The sequence below is a fragment of the Leiobunum rupestre genome, chromosome 7 (assembly GCF_980474605.1).
Source record: "Leiobunum rupestre chromosome 7, qqLeiRupe1.1.hap1, whole genome shotgun sequence".
Lineage (NCBI taxonomy): Eukaryota > Metazoa > Arthropoda > Arachnida > Opiliones > Sclerosomatidae > Leiobunum > Leiobunum rupestre.
Genome location: NC_143390.1, coordinates 11,568,034 through 11,584,526, shown reverse-complemented (window position 1 = coordinate 11,584,526; position 16,493 = coordinate 11,568,034). Strand labels below are relative to the sequence as shown.

General features: G+C 40.6%; 2 protein-coding genes across 2 annotated transcripts; both read left to right on the top strand.

Annotated features, from left to right (window-relative positions):
• The first annotated feature begins 1,795 nt into the window (after positions 1 to 1,795).
• On the top strand, positions 1,796 to 4,796 carry LOC149934429 (uncharacterized). The gene is made up of 5 exons (XM_090152950.1): positions 1,796 to 2,985; positions 3,069 to 3,553; positions 3,613 to 3,858; positions 4,197 to 4,410; positions 4,470 to 4,796. Exons 1-5 carry the CDS (start codon positions 1,872 to 1,874, stop codon positions 4,697 to 4,699), a joined length of 2,289 nt encoding a protein of 762 aa, XP_090009076.1. The 5' UTR covers positions 1,796 to 1,871; the 3' UTR covers positions 4,700 to 4,796.
• A 3,978-nt stretch (positions 4,797 to 8,774) lies between these two features.
• LOC149934428 (uncharacterized) lies at positions 8,775 to 11,833 on the top strand. The gene is made up of 2 exons (XM_090153453.1): positions 8,775 to 9,351; positions 11,655 to 11,833. Exons 1-2 carry the CDS (start codon positions 8,775 to 8,777, stop codon positions 11,831 to 11,833), a joined length of 756 nt encoding a protein of 251 aa, XP_090009579.1.
• Positions 11,834 to 16,493: the final 4,660 nt, after the last annotated feature.

Here is a 16,493-nt window from a genome sequence, read left to right as displayed (position 1 = left end):
CGCAGGATCCAAACAACATCACCTTTTAGCATTCGAAGCCGTGACTCTTCCAGCCTGAAATGAGTTTGAAATTACTCCGCAGTCTCGCGCTCCTTCCACCGCTTGCTGGTCTGTCAATCCTATTTCAATGCTCTCACAAAAATTAAGAAGATCAGGGAAAGACAAAACTTGAGCTGTCTCGTCAAAGAGAGCTGATAAAGCGGATATTTTTCCAGGACGCTAAATGTAGTCAATTTATTATTATCACAAGCGTAAAATTCATCACACCACACCTTCACACGTTTTCTCTGGTACTTCTTTTTGTTTCGTAACATCAGTTTTAGGCTTTGGAAGAGCTTCCATTTCAAGACTAACTAGGCTCTCGTCGAGATGAGTCATTTGTGTGATTGGTTTCAATTTCACACATGACCAAGTTATGGTCACTTCCCAAACTCGCGACTGTCCTGTTTCGTCAATTTCCATAAGTAAGACTTTGGGAACAATATCTTCACTAAGGAGAATGTAATCAATGGTAGACTTGCTGGTACAATTGTTCCATGTCGGTCGTCCAACACAACACTCCAACATGTTACCAAATGTGAAACCATGTACTTCCACAAAAACTCGCAGCAGTTCACCATTATCACACTCGTATCCATCAAACTCCGCCAAATGACCATTCGTGTCACCACCAATACAAATGCCCCGAAACCCAAGGGGGGGGGGGTTCCGGGTCCAGGGGGGAGATTCTGTAAGAAATCGAATGAGAATTCGATCTCGATGCCCTATACCATGGGGCCTATTCTGTAAATATTCGAAATCCAATTTTCGATCGAAAACTAGATTTCGAACTTCGAGATCTCGACGAATGGTATTCGGTAAAGATTTCGAATAAGCATAAATCAATGCAAATTGTCGAAGTCGATCTCGACATGGTATACGGTATCGAGATCGAATTCCCATTCGATTTCTTACAGAATCGCCCCCCATGTCGAGATCGACTTCGACAATTTGCATTGATTTATGCTTATTCGAAATCTTTACCGAATACCATTCGTCGAGATCTCGAAGTTCGAAATCTAGTTTTCGATCGAAAATCGGATTTCGAATATTTACAGAATAGGCCCCCAGACCCCTTCCTTGGGCCTACCTTCAGGGCCGGATTAAGACTTTATGGGGCCCTAGGCCCAAGTTAATTTTGGTGTCCCCTTTCAATAGCCTTGGCCCTAGGCCCAAGTTAATTTTGGTGTCCCCTTTCAATAGCGAGCTAGGCGCTTCCTCAATTTATAATTGAGAAATGGAAGGAAAATTCATTTTTCTGCCAGATTTAGTATGTTGTCAGGGGCTAGACGGCAGTCCGTCAGAGAATGTGACAATCAAACGTTTTTGGTTCATAGGGGTGGACGCATTTACTAAAATTACTCCGGAATATTTTGTAAAAAGCAAATGACTAAAGTTTTGTACTTTTATTTTTTTGAACCCTCTTGGTGCCCCTTGTAGGCTTGGTGCCCTAGGCCCAGGTCTATTCGGCCTATTGGTTAATCCGGCCCTGCCTACCTTTGACTGTACTAAATTTTCACCCCCTTCTCGATCCCCCTCTTAACAATCACATCCTCCCCCCCCCCCCTTGATGAAATTTTAGCTACGCCACTGGAACGAACGAGCGACCAACGTTCCAGGCGCTCCTTACTCTCTGATGGCTTCGGCCCTGTCAAAGAGAGAAAAAATCCCATCGGCGTTCTCCCCCCTCACGTAGGCAGCCCGGACTGTAGGCGTTTGAATTCCAAACAAACTTCCGCTTTTCCAACTAGGGTTTTGTTGTTTCGTCATCTCGTCTGCTTTGGAATTTCGGTCTAAGCCTTATTCAACCGTACGACATTGATGATTGCGTTATGGCGTGCAGTATAACTGATGGGTTTTCGGTTTTTGAATCTGCAATCAAGAAGACAATCGAGCTTAGTGGCGACCTGAAATCCAAAACAATTCATGACAAGTTATCTTCAAAGCGAGTAATGATTATTACACGTAAAGACCATTATTATTTCCCTCGACACCCGAAACAAGGGCTTAATGATGATCCTTTTAATGAACATTCCCTATGGAGCGAAATGAACTGTTATATCAATCCAATACGTGTTGTAATAACATCTACCAATCTTAGGGCCAGCCTTCAGGTATTTGGAACTGAAAGAGAATGTATAGAGCCAGTGATAAGTTGTATTTCATCTGTGCCATTTCAACAAACTTCAAATGATTTAATTAAAGTAGAAAGTTTTAATGCATCATGTATTGAGCTGCAATGGACTATATCTGACAAGTTATTAGAATTATTTAACAAAGTTTCTGTGCAAGGAGGTTTTCGTCTATGTGAGGGGTTTACTGAATCTGAACTGTGTTTACATACTCCCGGTAGCGTTAAACCCGTATCACTAGTGACAGAATTACTGCCATTTTATAGATTAGAATCGCCCCATTGCACTAAATTAATAAAGCCAGGTCAATCTAAAAACAAGAAAATGTGTTATTGTTGCGCTGAATGGAAAAGGAAGCTTGCTTATCAAAATAGGAAGAGACTTGAGAGCTCTATTGATTCCGAGATTGGCAATTGTCAGAAACAAAATGCAACTGATCTTCCGTGCACTCCAAAACCTTTAAAACGTCTGAAAACTGCTAAGAGGTCTAAAAACCCAATTTCATTCCTAAGTCGAAGAAGCACTAAAGTCAGAATAATTAAGAGAAGAAATAACCTTTCAAAGAAAGTGTCAAATCTTGAAGCCAAATTAGGAAAACAAAAAATTACTTTATCTGAAAGTCAAAATGATGAAATGATACAGTTGGTGAAGAAAATAAGCAACAGCTCAGATCTAAATAATGTGCTAACTGATGTCCTAAAAGAAAGTGGCGATATTCAAGTATCAAGAACACTAAGACAAATTTGGACAGCCGATAGATTAGCGAAGCATAAAGAGCAAGAAGATGATTTATTTAAAGATAAAATTAAGAATCGTGAGAAATATAGCGATAGACTTATAGTCATACTGATATGTAAATCATTACGTAACTTAACCTTTATAAATTACATTTTACAGGTAATGGTTTCAAAGGAAATTCGTGGTCTATGATTACATATCGTTTGGCATTAGCGGTTTATGTACGAAGTCCGGCAGAATTTTCTGCGTTAAAATCATTTAACATCTTAAAATTACCTAGTGCCCGGCTTCAAAAACCTGGTATTAACATTGATTACATAGAAGACCAAAAGTCACTATACAAGAAATTACAAGCTGAGCAGAAAGCTAAAGGTGTTTCGGAACCACGTGGTGCTGGTGTTCTAATATTTGATGAAGTTCGAGTGATATCCAAAATTATGTGGAACTCCTCGAGTAATGAACTTCAAGGGCTAGCGTTGGAACCTGAAGCATATACTATGCTTACAGACATTTACGAAAACCTGAAGAACAATGACATCAATAATCACAATGATTACATACTCCAATTTTATTGGCGTGATATCACGCACAATTTTGATGTGATGGGCCCTTATTTAACATCATCTGGACCTGTGAAGAAAGATGTATGGTTTTTCTTTATCTAAATATTTATATTCAATATTAATTTTATTTAATATTATAGGCTTTAATTGGATGTCTTTTTGATGTAATTCAATTATTGGAATTGAATGATTTCCATGTTCGTGCTATTATTTGTGATGGAGCAAGCACCAATTTGAGTCTGATCAAGGAATTAATGGGTGTCCATGGTTGTTTTGGGTACAAAGTAGATGAGGCTGGCAAACGATCACATCATATATCACCGTGTTTTCAGCACCCTTTCCGTCCACATCGGAAAATACATTGCATAATTTGCCCTTCACGTCAAGTAATTTTTATTTACCTAAAATTCTTTCGCATCAATATTTAAAAAAATTAAAGGGGCTCCAAAGTTCAGTGGAAAAAATAAGAAAACTGAGCATGCTTTTCCTTCCCCCCAACCCCTCACTCGGCCTTGGCAGAGGCGGGCAGATTCAACTGTAAATTTCGCACTTTACTGACTTTACACACATTTTGCCACAGAACTTTGGAGCCCCTTTAACCTACATTTTAAAATTTCTATATTTGACTCGATATTCAACAAGAGTTATTCGGTTTTTCGCCCAGCCATGATATTAATTTGGTTTTAAAACATTATTACATTGGTAGTATTAAAAATATTTCTAGCAAGAAGAGGTAATCACGGCTCTCCAGACTCTCACTAAACCACCCAATTCGAAAGAACTTCTTATGTCGAGAGAATATCTAAGACATACTAAAATGATGTTTGAGGATGGCACTCTCAACAACAGCTCAGTTATCAGTAAATCCAACCGAAAAATTCTAGAATCCATATTCAATGGGTATTTGTTTTTTGAAAACTGGCTTGAAGAATTACTTGGTGAGTATTGATTAAAATGTGATAAATTTAATTTTAGTTTGGCTTTTTCTCTTTTGAAGATTCAGATATTGATTTCAACCCTGATTCAGCAACCCAGAAAAAGTTTTTATCGTGGAAGACATGGGATTTGCTTAAGGTTATGGTGTTTGGATTTATAAACTTTGCAAATGATTTTTTGGAAGACTACCCAGAAAATTTAATTCTGCCAGTTAAAATAAATGGAAGTGCTATCGAAAGTGTCTTTTCTACAGATGAGATACTACAAGATGGCTCCATTGTCTGTGGCTGAATTGGATTTAAAACATGCTGTGAAAAAAGGAAAACTAATTTAAATAAAAAAAAGGTTTTATTAAAACAGTTCTCTGTTACTATTGAATCAGGTTTTTTAAACCCTGCTTTATTTTACTTTTAATCTATTTTTCGGTTTTGTTTAACCAAGCATACTTATTACCAATCAACTAAAAAATTAATATGAGTATTATTACAAGTCTCATGAGACCAAAACAAAGTTTTAGTTTTGGTTTCGTTTTCTATAAATACAGGGTGACCAAGAAAATACCTTGGAAATTTTACAGTAAAAATAGGAAATTTTCGAGCGAATTAAAGGAAAATATAGGAAAAACCATAAGCAACAAGGATTCTTATTGAAAAATAGTAGCTAAAATAAAGTGAAATATATGAAGAAGGGTAAACAGCGACGGAATGTTTTCGAGTTATATACTGCACGAGAAAACATAAGGAAGGTATTGAAAATATAGGAAATGTGGTCACCTAGTAAATGTTTTAGAAATGTAAGCATTTCGGTAAAAAAATGTACAAACATTTTGAAATAATTTTTAGTTAATTAAAAAGACAAATTATTAAAAAAAACCATTGTTTTAAAAAAAATCACTTGCTGTTTAGTATTGTATATATAACTTTATAATCTCCAAACACATGTACCTAAAGTTTTCGTATTTTTATCCACCGCGCGATCTTACATTTATATCACGCACGTTTTAAAAATGCGAGGATAAAATCGCGTGTATTTTTGGCTAACGTTTTTAGTTTTTAAAAGAGAGAGAAAATGTTTTTCTTTCAAATAAGAAGTGTAGATTTTTGATTCTCCATAAAATTCCGTTATAATTAAAGGTTTACTGTTTTATTGGCAAGGAACGCGTCTATTATTTCGCTATTCACGACATTTTTTGGTCCGTCGAGCCGGATCGTCGCCAACTAGTTTACACCATCGAACTAATCGTCGAATCGGCAAAACATTTCCGTGGGCTATAGTGAAGTACGGACGAGGATTCGCCTTTCAAGCTCTCTAAAACCAACAACGTAAATAACGATTTTTTTGGAGTTTCAACATTATGGATGCTCATGTGAGAAAAAGACAAGCTGTCAAAGGTTAAGTCACAAGAATTGAGAATGCAGTAGGTCAAACAGCGGACCATTTATCTGATGTTGCATTGAAGCTGTACGTGGATAGAGTGGAGAAGTTTTCGAAAGATTTGGACGAAACTCACGAAGGCATAGCTAAAACCATTGATCCAGCAGGTGACTTCGATCCTCACGAAACCGAGTACAACGCCATTATCGCTCGGGTTGAGCAATTAAATGTCTTGTTGGTCACTGAAGCCAACACAAGAGCAGCCAATGCACCAGTTAGGCCAGGCAGGCCAGTTAGCGAAGTTCGATTACCGAAGTTGGAGCTTCCTACCTTCAGCGGAGGTTTCATCGATTGGTTACCGTTCCACGATCTTTTTACGGCAACCGTACACAACGGATCGCTAACGGGAGCTCAGAAGTTTCAATACTTGAAGTCATCATTACGAAACGAAGCAGCACTCCTCATTCAATCTATCCCGGTAACTGACGCTAATTACTTGGAAGCTTGGGATATCTTGGACAATCGTTTTAAAAACAAACGAGAAATCATCGACGCACACGTAAGACGTCTTTTCAATCAACCTAACGTCTCACAAGAATCATCGTCAGCATTGAGAACACTCATTGACACCACAGCCGAATGCATAAGAGCACTCAAGGTTCTACAAGAACCAGTTCAACATTGGGACGCCATCCTACTACCCCCTATAAAAGAAAAACTCGATTCAGAATCTCGCCGACAATGGGAACTATCCCTGAGGGGGAACGGAATGCCAAATTTCGATGAACTCGTAACATTCCTGGATCAACGGGCCAGAGCGTTGGCAGCAGCCCCGCCAGCACCTACGAATATCGCAATCACCAAATCCATGGAAGACATCCACCCTCGAAGAATGTTAACACCAACTGAAACCCAATGCGAACAGCATTTCGAAGAATCGCATACGCGTGACTCAACAGGAAGATTCACCGTACGATTGCCAATGAAGAAGAACCCTCCAATTCTTGGGGAATCCAGGCACATGGCCGTTCGTCGGTTCTTACAAACAGAACGACGTTTACAATTCAACGCAGGCCTCTATGATGAGTACCGCAAGTTCATGGGAGAATACCTGGCTCTGGGACACATGGAAATCATTCCAGACGATGTCAAAAACCGAATCACAAATCAACCGTACTACTTACCACATCACGCGGTATTCAAAGAAGATAGTACCACCACAAAAGTCCGAGTCGTGTTCGACGCATCAGCCAAATCTACATCGGGCGTTTCATTAAGCGACACGCTTCTGGTCGGACCGAAACTTCAAGATGACCTGGTCAATCTGCTTATTCGATTTCGTCAACATCGTATTGTCATGAAAGCGGATCTTACCAAGATGTTTCGGCAAATTTGGGTACACCCGGATGACAGGGATTACCAAAGAATTGTATGGCAAACTAACCCCAACGAACCTTTGCAAGATTATCGGTTGCTAACAGTCACATATGGAACCACATCAGCGCCATACTTGGCAACGAAAGTCTTAAAGCAACTCAGTCAGTACATTAAGGACGAACTCCCACTGGCGTCTTCAGCTTTGGAAAATGACTTTTACATGGATGATTTGATGTCCGGTGAAGAAACAATGCAAAAGGCCTTGAAACTTCAAGCTGAAATCATTCAAGCTACGTCTCAAGGTGGTTTTGAGATACGTAAATGGGCATCCAATGAAGCGGCATTATTGGATCCATTCCACGCAAATCTAAAAGAGCTTCAAAAACCACTATCAATCGAGAACGACGAATCAGTGAAGACCCTTGGTCTCTTTTGAACTCCTTCTACTGACCACTTTTCGTTCGTGGTTACTTCTCCTCAATCAAGAAGTTCAATCACCAAGCGAACAATTCTATCGGATACGGCCAGAGTATTTGATCCTCTGGGACTACTCACTCCAGTTACAATTCGAGCCAAACTTCTCCTACAGGAAATGTGGCAGATCAAATTAAATTGGGACGAACCTCTTCCCCAATCACTCGAAAATAAATGGAGGTCATTTCGAACAGATTTACCAAAAATCGAAAACATAACCGTACAACGACACATTTCACAAGCGAACGCTACACAAGCTAGCTTACATGGATTTTGTGACGCTTCGGAGAAGGCCTACGCAGCGACGGTTTATCTGAAGACCTTAAACGCCCAAGGAAGCGTCAAGGTGAAAATAATCGCTGCAAAAACAAAGGTCGCTCCGTTAAAACAAATCACCCTGCCGAGGTTGGAACTTTGTGGAGCATCACTTCTCGCCTCTCTGATGCAACTTGTCAGAGAGTCTCTGAAAATGGAAATTACTGACGTTCATTGTTGGTCGGACTCAACAATCGTCCTAGCATGGTTGAAGTCTGCACCTCAACGTTGGAAAACATTCGTGGCTAATCGGGTTTCCGAAATACACGAAAAGCTACCGAAGGCTCAATGGCATCACATTGCCGGAGACAAAAACCCAGCTGACTGTGCCTCACGAGGAATCTCCGCTAACGAGCTTGCTCAAAATGAGTTGTGGTGGCATGGACCTGACGACTTGGATTCTCTTCTAACAAAAAGAGAACAGAACGATAACCAACAAGAGCCAATGAACTGCTTGTCAGAAGAAAGACGAGTAGTCGCGTTGGTGACGCATTGTCAAATGGAATCAACCTTACTAACAAAATATTCGTCGCTAAGCAAACTCCTTCACGTCACCGCTTACATACTGCGGTTCATTTTCAATTGTTTCCACGTGAAAGAAGAACGAATTTCTGGTGCTCTATCAAGAGAAGAAAACGAAAAGGCCTAATTTCATTGGATTAGAGTCGTTCAAAACAACAGTTTTGGCGAAGAGATAAGCCGCCTCAAACAAAACAAGAAACTACCAACGAAAAGCAAAATTCTATCGTTACAACCATACCTCAACGAGAAAGGAATTCTACGTGTTGGTGGCCGACTGCGTCACTCCAACCTATCGTATGAACAAATGCACCCAGCAATGCTACCAAGACACAGCAAATTGACCGACCTCCTAATTCAACACGAGCACGAGAAACATTTTCACGGAGGTGCTCAGTTGCTAGCAACTACCTTGCAAAAGCGTTTTTGGATCGTTGGACTTCGCGATGCCATACGTTTCCACATTCGAAGATGTATTCCGTGCGTTCGTCAACAGGCCATCACGGCAAAACAACTAATGGGTGATCTACCCCAGGCCAGGGTAAATCCAGCACGAGCCTTTTTGAAGTGCGGCGTTGACTACGCAGGCCCATTCACCCTTAAACTCATGAAAGGACGAAGCCATCTCCGGTTTAAGGGCTACATTGCGGTTTTCGTCTGCTTTACCACGCGAGCGATTCATTTGGAATTGGTCAGCGACATGACCACCGACGCATTTCTCGCAGCCTTAAAACGCTTTGTCGCTCGACGAGGGAAATGCTCGGATATCTACAGCGACTGCGGAACAAATTTCGTTGGAGCAGACCGAGAGATGAAAGCATTCATCAAATTCATCGTCTCCGCGAACAACAACGAACAAGTGTCAAGATGGCTCGCTGACGAAGGTACGAGCTGGCACTTCAACCCGCCTACCGCTCCCCATTTTGGAGGTCTTTGGGAAGCAGGAGTGAAGTCAGTGAAGTATCACTTGAAACGAGTTCTTGGCACTACAATTCTTAACTTTGAAGAAATGCAAACGCTTCTATGCCAAATAGAAGCTTGCCTAAATTCGCGTCCATTGACGGCGTTAAGCTCGGACCCATCCGACTTCGCCGCTTTAACACCCGGACATTTCTTAATCGGAGATGCGCTTACCGCCATCCCAGAACCCGACTTGACTTCAGAAAAGGTCAATCGTCTTTCGCGTTGGCAGTTGGGCCAACAAATCCTACAACACTTCTGGAAACGCTGGAGAAGTGAATATTTGTCGCGCCTTCAATAAAGACCGAAATGGACAACACCTAAGCCAAATCTACGCGTCGATGAACTAGTGCTGCTTAAGGATGAAGACCTTCCTCCTACCAAGTGGAGAATGGGAAGAATAACGCAACTTCATCCCGGAGAAGACAACCACGTTCGATTAGTTTCAGACAGAACAGCTGACAAAATATTAAAAAGGCCCGTCGTAAAATTATGTCAATTGCCCCTAGACTAAATCTTTTCTTAAACATTTTTGTAAATTGAAATCAATTATTTCAAGGCGGGCGGAATGTTTAGTATTGTATATATAACTTTATAATCTCCAAACACATGTACCTAAAGTTTTCGTATTTTTATCCACCGCGCGATCTTACATTTATATCACGCACGTTTTAAAAATGCGAGGATAAAATCGCGAGTATTTTTGGCTAACGTTTTTAGTTTTTAAAAGAGAGACAAAATGTTTTTCTTTCAAATAAGAAGTGTAGATTTTTGATTCTCCATAAAATTCCGTTATAATTAAAGGTTTACTGTTTTATTGGCAAGGAACGCGTCTATTATTTCGCTATTCACGACACTTGCGTTAAACCCGCCAACCCTGGTTACTATTTTAAATATCACAGGAACTATAGCGTTCCTTTTTAGTATTCCCACTTTTTAGTTCCACATGATATATACAGGGTGTCAACTGAAAAATGATCCAGGGTGAATATCTCAAAATCTGTACGAATTTGAAATTTTGAGGTCGCATAGATGACCTGGAACCATGTCTTAGTAAGTGTTAGAAAGTTGGTTCCAATTAGAAAAGTATTCCACGTCACGTTTATGTCTAAATCGCTTTGACCCTATCGGATTTGACCAATAGGAAGTCGAAATTTTTTTACTAAAATCACAAAGGTCGTATAAGGGAAAATTGCAATAAAGTGCTAATAACTCGAAAACAAGTCATGTTCCATATCGAAATTTGCTAGACAAACTCACCATGGTGGGATTCTTTAAAGTTTGTAAAATTTGATGACTTTGAAAACGCGGTTCAATGTCGTGAAAAAAATCTCGCGTTCCATTGGGTTTAGAAACTATAGGTTTCAATTAGAAAAAAGCGTATCACCACATTCTCGTCCAAGTAGCTTTGAACAATGTGTTCCAGGACATTCGAAAATGACGTTGAGAAATAACTTGAAATTGAATTAGTTTGAGAACGAAAATACTTTAATCGTTTAAGAAAACGCAAAAAAAAACAATAAAATAACAGAAATTAATTTCGAGAACTTTTTACCAAAAATGTTCGAAAACTTAAAGGGATCCATCACTCACAACAGGGGGAGGCATAGGGGTAACATAAATCCAGACTTTCAGTGTGCTTCAAAACCAGTTTTTTTGTGACCCCTATGCCTTCCCCTGTTGTGAGTGAGGGATCCCTTTAACCGTCTGCAACTACAAATGCGTTCATTAATTGTGTTCTCCAACATTTCTTGTGTGGTTTTATGAAATGCATTTCTAATTCTTTCTCGTATAATTAAAGGTTCGATCTTTATTTTTTAAATTAAAGATTAATTCAGTTTCAAGTTATTTCTCAAGGTCATGGTTCAAATCTACTTGGACCAGAATGTGGTGATACGCACTTTTCCAATTGAAACCTGGTTTCTAAACCCAAAGTATCGCGACATAATTTTTTCACGACCTTTAACCGCGTTTTCAAGGTCATCTAATTTTACAAACTTTCCCACACCGCACAAGCCAGTCTAAAAGTGGTCGGAAAAGGGTCCAACAGTCGGAAAGTGGTCGTAATCGTATAAGAGTCATTATAGGACCATTTCCTGGATAGCAAGTTTTTGGTCTTAGCTATACCGACCGTTGGGCCGACTATTATTAGTAACCAATTTTTAGTAACATCATATTTAAGGTTTTTACAATAATTGTAAAAACCTTAAATATTATGTTACTAAAGATTGGTCGGACCGGCAGTTGGCGAAGAGTGCATCGCTGACTTTTCCTTTTTGCTATCCACTGGAGAGTCGCGAATGTCACAGTCCCCCGACTGCCCAGAAAGACGTCGGCCCGACGGCATTGAGTAAAGTTTGGGCCAACCTTCCAGAAATGAGTCGGCCTGACGGCTGTGTGTTTTAGTTGGGCTTACCCACAAATTGGTCGGTCCGACAGTTTAGTGTAATTGTAAGGTATACCTAATCAATGGTTGGCCCGACGGCTTACTGTAAATGTTGAGGCGATTTGTTTCAAAGTCGGCCCGACGATTTATATTAGCGTACATGGGTTGACTTTTTTAACGCTGATTAATGTGTTCAACCGCAAAAATTAATGACTTTAAATGCGTATGACATGGTAAAGATAATTTAATTTTGCCATATCCTTTGCATTAAAATTGTGAGTTTGTCTAACAAATTTCGATATGGAACATGACTTGTTTTCGAGTTATTAGCGCTTTCTTGCAATTTTCCCTTATACGACCTTTGTGATTTTAGTAAAAACATTCTCGACTATACCTATTGGTCCAATCCGATCGGATTCAAGCTATTTAGACCTAAGACGTGACGTAGAATATAAATTCTAATTTGAATCAACTTTCTAACACTTACAGTTCTAGAGATAATTTTTGGATGACCTTGAAGACATGGTTCAAGGTCATCGACATTTTCATAGTAGGTGCTCCCATAGAAATCTCATAGGTAACTAGAATGCTGCCGTGTAACTGACAAATGGGCCAAGCGCCGTGGCAGACGATAGCCAGATCTCAGCCAATTAGAGCTCAAAGAGTGGTTCTGCCAAGAATTTAATGTCACCAGAGAGAATGACGTCACCTATCTCCCGCTATAGTAGCGGATCCAAGGAGGATTATTATCCTCCTTGGCGGAACCACTCTACGGCCTCTCATTGGCTGAAGGTTCAAGGCGAACTGGCGTCAAGCTCGGCCGTAGGCGCCAGCATTCTAGTTACCTATGAGATTTCTATGGGTGCTCCCCCTACACACTATGCGACCTGGAAATTTCAATTTCGTACCTAAAACCGATTTTAAGATATTCGCCCTGGTTAATTTTTTAGTGGACACCCTGGACGTATATCGAGTGGATCTATTGTTTTCGATGGAAAGTTGTGAAGTGTCGTTGTTGTTGTCGTCCACATTTGCAACACCTTCCATATCTTTTTAATGGAGTGACAAAGACGTTTTCGCCAGGCAGCGCCGGCCCTAGGGTGGGGCGAACGGTGCGACCACACCGAGGGGCTGATCACTTCGCGTAATCGGTGTACAGAGCCGTACCTTTGACTGTACTAATGGGATTACGCGTAATCTTTGAAGTCCCTTCCTTAGGCAGTGCTAATTTAAGCGTAATCCGGCGTAATCGGTGTACAGACTTACTAAGAGTGGTTAGCCACTCGGACCGCACCGGGCGCCATTATAGGTGGGGGCGCCGAAACGGGATCGGGACGACGGGACCAATAACTTTTGACCGCAAGACCGAAACGCCTGACCTCGCAATGAGATCTCGCACCACCAGAAAAACTTGCTGGGGCCGCTACTGTCTCCAGGAATAATGAATAGGTTTTTCTCTATCTGCACAACCAAGTTCCGCGGGTAAAAAGTAGTTAGCGGCGATTTGTCAGCCCCTTTCAAAACGTTTTCAAAAATACGCACTCTTATAATTTTGGATCCGTTTGACTTTTGAATTTCGATTATTTTTATTTCGTGCCCCCCGCGGCAAGAAATAATGAGAGGGATTGGGACGCCGTCGGAAGTGTTGTCAGATGGGCGATTCCCCGCCAAAATTGGGCTACTTTGGCAATGCTGTTGCGGAAAAAAGCGTTGGGCAATGTATGACGATGTAAAATTGATGGTTCATAATACGCTATTATGTACGATGATAAATATTCTTACTGCCATATTCTTTTTATTTTATTCGAATTATCGTTCAAAAGGCTATATACCTTCCCTGATACCACTACCAAAGGCTAAAGTGGCTTCGTAGTTCATTGCTTTAATCATCAGGTAACAGATATTTCCTTGGACTAGAATTGGGCTGTATCGAAGAGAGAACAATTTTTGTTTGGGCGCGATGTTTGGCTAGTTTCTCCATTTTGAGTGTGCGGGATCCTTAAAATTAATCTGGCAACTCCGTGCATGGCCAGAAGTAATCAATAAGTTTGGCACTTACTTATTGAAGCCGCGTATGACAGGAAGTAACAAATAAGTGGGCAGGCTAGCATGTACCAAAAGCAAAACCCACATCTCTCTGTAGCCCCTTTTTGGTGGAGCGAAATTACACTTTCGTTTAGCTTCGCCAATAGTGTTATTATTATCGTACAGTTCGATAAACCTTTCGACTTTTTCCGAACTATAATTTCAATCGCGTTGTATGTAGTAAGCATTTTGCGATAATTAAAATATATTTCCGATATTTGGTTGATAATTAAAGAAGTTTTAGAACGTACCTTTTGTTGGAGATTAAAGAATATATTGTTGTTTAGTATTTACCTTTCCATATTAAATTAATTGTTTTTTACACTGTATATATAAACCAAACTCGTACGTTTGGCTTTATTCAGTTTTTGTCTGACGTTCTACAAATAAAGATTGTTTTATGTAGCTTTCGCTTCTTGTTTAACTTACAATAGGTTATTTGACCTGCACGCTCCCACTGCGCGTATCCGTTTTTAAATTAGTGTAGTGATGGTTACTAGTAAGCTTTCAACTGTGCGAGGGTAGTCATAATTATTTGTCAAGTCGTGAACAAAGACGGTAGAAATGGCAGGAAGTCACAACGTCAGAATTGAAACCTTGACGAAAGAAAACTATGACACCTGGAAGTTGCAGACGTTTGCGCCTTGATTCCCCTCTTGTTCGCCACGCCATCAATGACCTAGTCCAAATTTGGAACATCTACATAAAGCAGTCAGCGCTATCACCAACCAATTTATTTACCTTTGACGCGCTCCGTAGGACCCGTGGTCACGGCGCGAAGATCTACAAACCCAGGGTGAATACCCGCCAGAGACAGTGGCATCTGACTTACCGATCCATTACCTGCTGAAACTCTTTACCGCAAGCCGTAATCAACTGTGCAACTCGTCGATCGTTTAGAAAACATGCATGGGCATACCTCTACTCTCAATTATAATGTCTTAATACCGCTTAAAATTTTTTTTAAATTATTCGTCCTTTATATGTTCAGTCTATTCTTTGGTTTGAAACTCTAACTTTATGTACACATCTGTTGCTCACCCTGCTGGCTGCACACAAGCTTCTATAAGCTTAGTAGCTGTATTTCTTAAATAAATAAATAAATAAATAAATAGATAGAAGCCCTAATGGTCAAAAACGACAGTTGGGGGTACGTTGATGGCACTAGTGTTAAACCAACACCGACCACCTCTAATACGGCCGAAGTGGCAGCGTGGGTGAAGAGCGACAAGAAAGCTAAAGCAGATCTTATCCTGGCCATCAGTCCATCCGAGCTGAAGCAAGTTAAAACCTGTCGGACCGCACGAGAAATCTGGCAGAAACTAGAAACGATTTATCAGTCAAAGGGTCCTGCACGAAAGGCTACACTCCTGAAGCGGCTAACCCTGAAGGAAATGATGGAAGGAGAGAACGTCCGAGATCACGTAGCACAGGTCTTCGACGCAGTTGACAAGTTGCAGGAAATGGATTTGGAGATCAATAACGACTTGCTGGCGATCATGCTCTTGTATAGTTTACCCGAGAGTTTTGAGAACTTCCGATGTGCGATTGAATCACGTGACACGCTGCCTACTCCCGAAGCTTCAAAAATAAAAATTCTAGAAGAGTACGAGGCGAGGAAATCAAAGAATGAAGATGGGGTTCAGAATGCTTTTATCGCCCACAAATTCAAACCGCGGAAGAAATCAGACAAGTCAAGAGTAGATCTGTCGAAAAAATCAGCGAAGCCGAATGGTACTCAAGTTTTTAAGTTCAAGTGCCATAACTGCAAGAAAGTTGGTCATAAGGCTGCGGAGTGTTCCGAGAAAAAATATAAATCTGAAGCCGCCGGCCGAGGGGCTAACCACTCTTAGAAAGTCTGTACACCGGATTACACTTAGATTACCACTGCCAAAGGCAGGGACTTCAAAGATTACGCGTAATCCCATTAGTACAGTCAAAGGTACGGCTCTGTACACCGATTACGCGGAGTGATCAGCCCCTCGCCGCCGGCGTAACAGAAGAATCAGAAAAGGTCGTCGAAGAAACGAAGTCCGATTCCGAGGAGATTGCCATGCTTGCCGCAAGTGGTAGCCGAGATGATTGGTGTCTTGATAGCGGTGCTACCTTCCATATGAAATCAAGAAAGGAAATCATCCAGCGGTTCGAGAAACTTGATAAGTCTTTGAGTCTTGCAAACAGAGAGCGAACGACCATTACTGGAATTGGCGAAGTCAAAGTACCGGCGACGAATGGCTCCAGCGGAAGAATTCTAAGGCTAGAAAGGACCTTACACGTTCCGTACCTAAGAACAAACCTAATGTCGGTTTCGAAAATTCGTCAGGAGGTTTGATTTTTGGTTTAAGCTTTTGTTGGGGATTTCCCTTAAAGATAAAAATGTTTCGGGCATAATTAAAAATACTTTGGTTTGCTTTTTGGTTAAAGCTTTTGGTTGCATCTTTTTGGGATTTCCCTTAAAGGTTAAAATGTGTGTTTTGAGGAGTTTATTTCTTATTATTAAAAATCGTTTGGTTTAAGCTTTTGATTGCATGTTTTTGAAGATTTCCCTTAAAAATAAAAAATGTTCCAGGCGTAATTTGGAATACTTTGGTTTCA

What these genes read in the sequence shown, in the direction of transcription:
- LOC149934429 (XM_090152950.1), top strand. Translation starts at nt 1,872, where the DNA reads ATGGCGTGCAGTATAACTGATGGGTTTTCGGTTTTTGAATCTGCAATC. An exon ending in TAAAGATAAAATTAAGAATC is followed by an intron (nt 2,986 to 3,068) that starts GTGAGAAATATA and finishes TACATTTTACAG; the next exon opens with GTAATGGTTTCAAAGGAAAT. An exon ending in TAATTTGCCCTTCACGTCAA is followed by an intron (nt 3,859 to 4,196) that starts GTAATTTTTATT and finishes AAATATTTCTAG; the next exon opens with CAAGAAGAGGTAATCACGGC.
- LOC149934428 (XM_090153453.1), top strand. Translation starts at nt 8,775, where the DNA reads ATGCACCCAGCAATGCTACCAAGACACAGCAAATTGACCGACCTCCTA. An exon ending in AAGATGGCTCGCTGACGAAG is followed by an intron (nt 9,352 to 11,654) that starts GTACGAGCTGGC and finishes ATGTTACTAAAG; the next exon opens with ATTGGTCGGACCGGCAGTTG.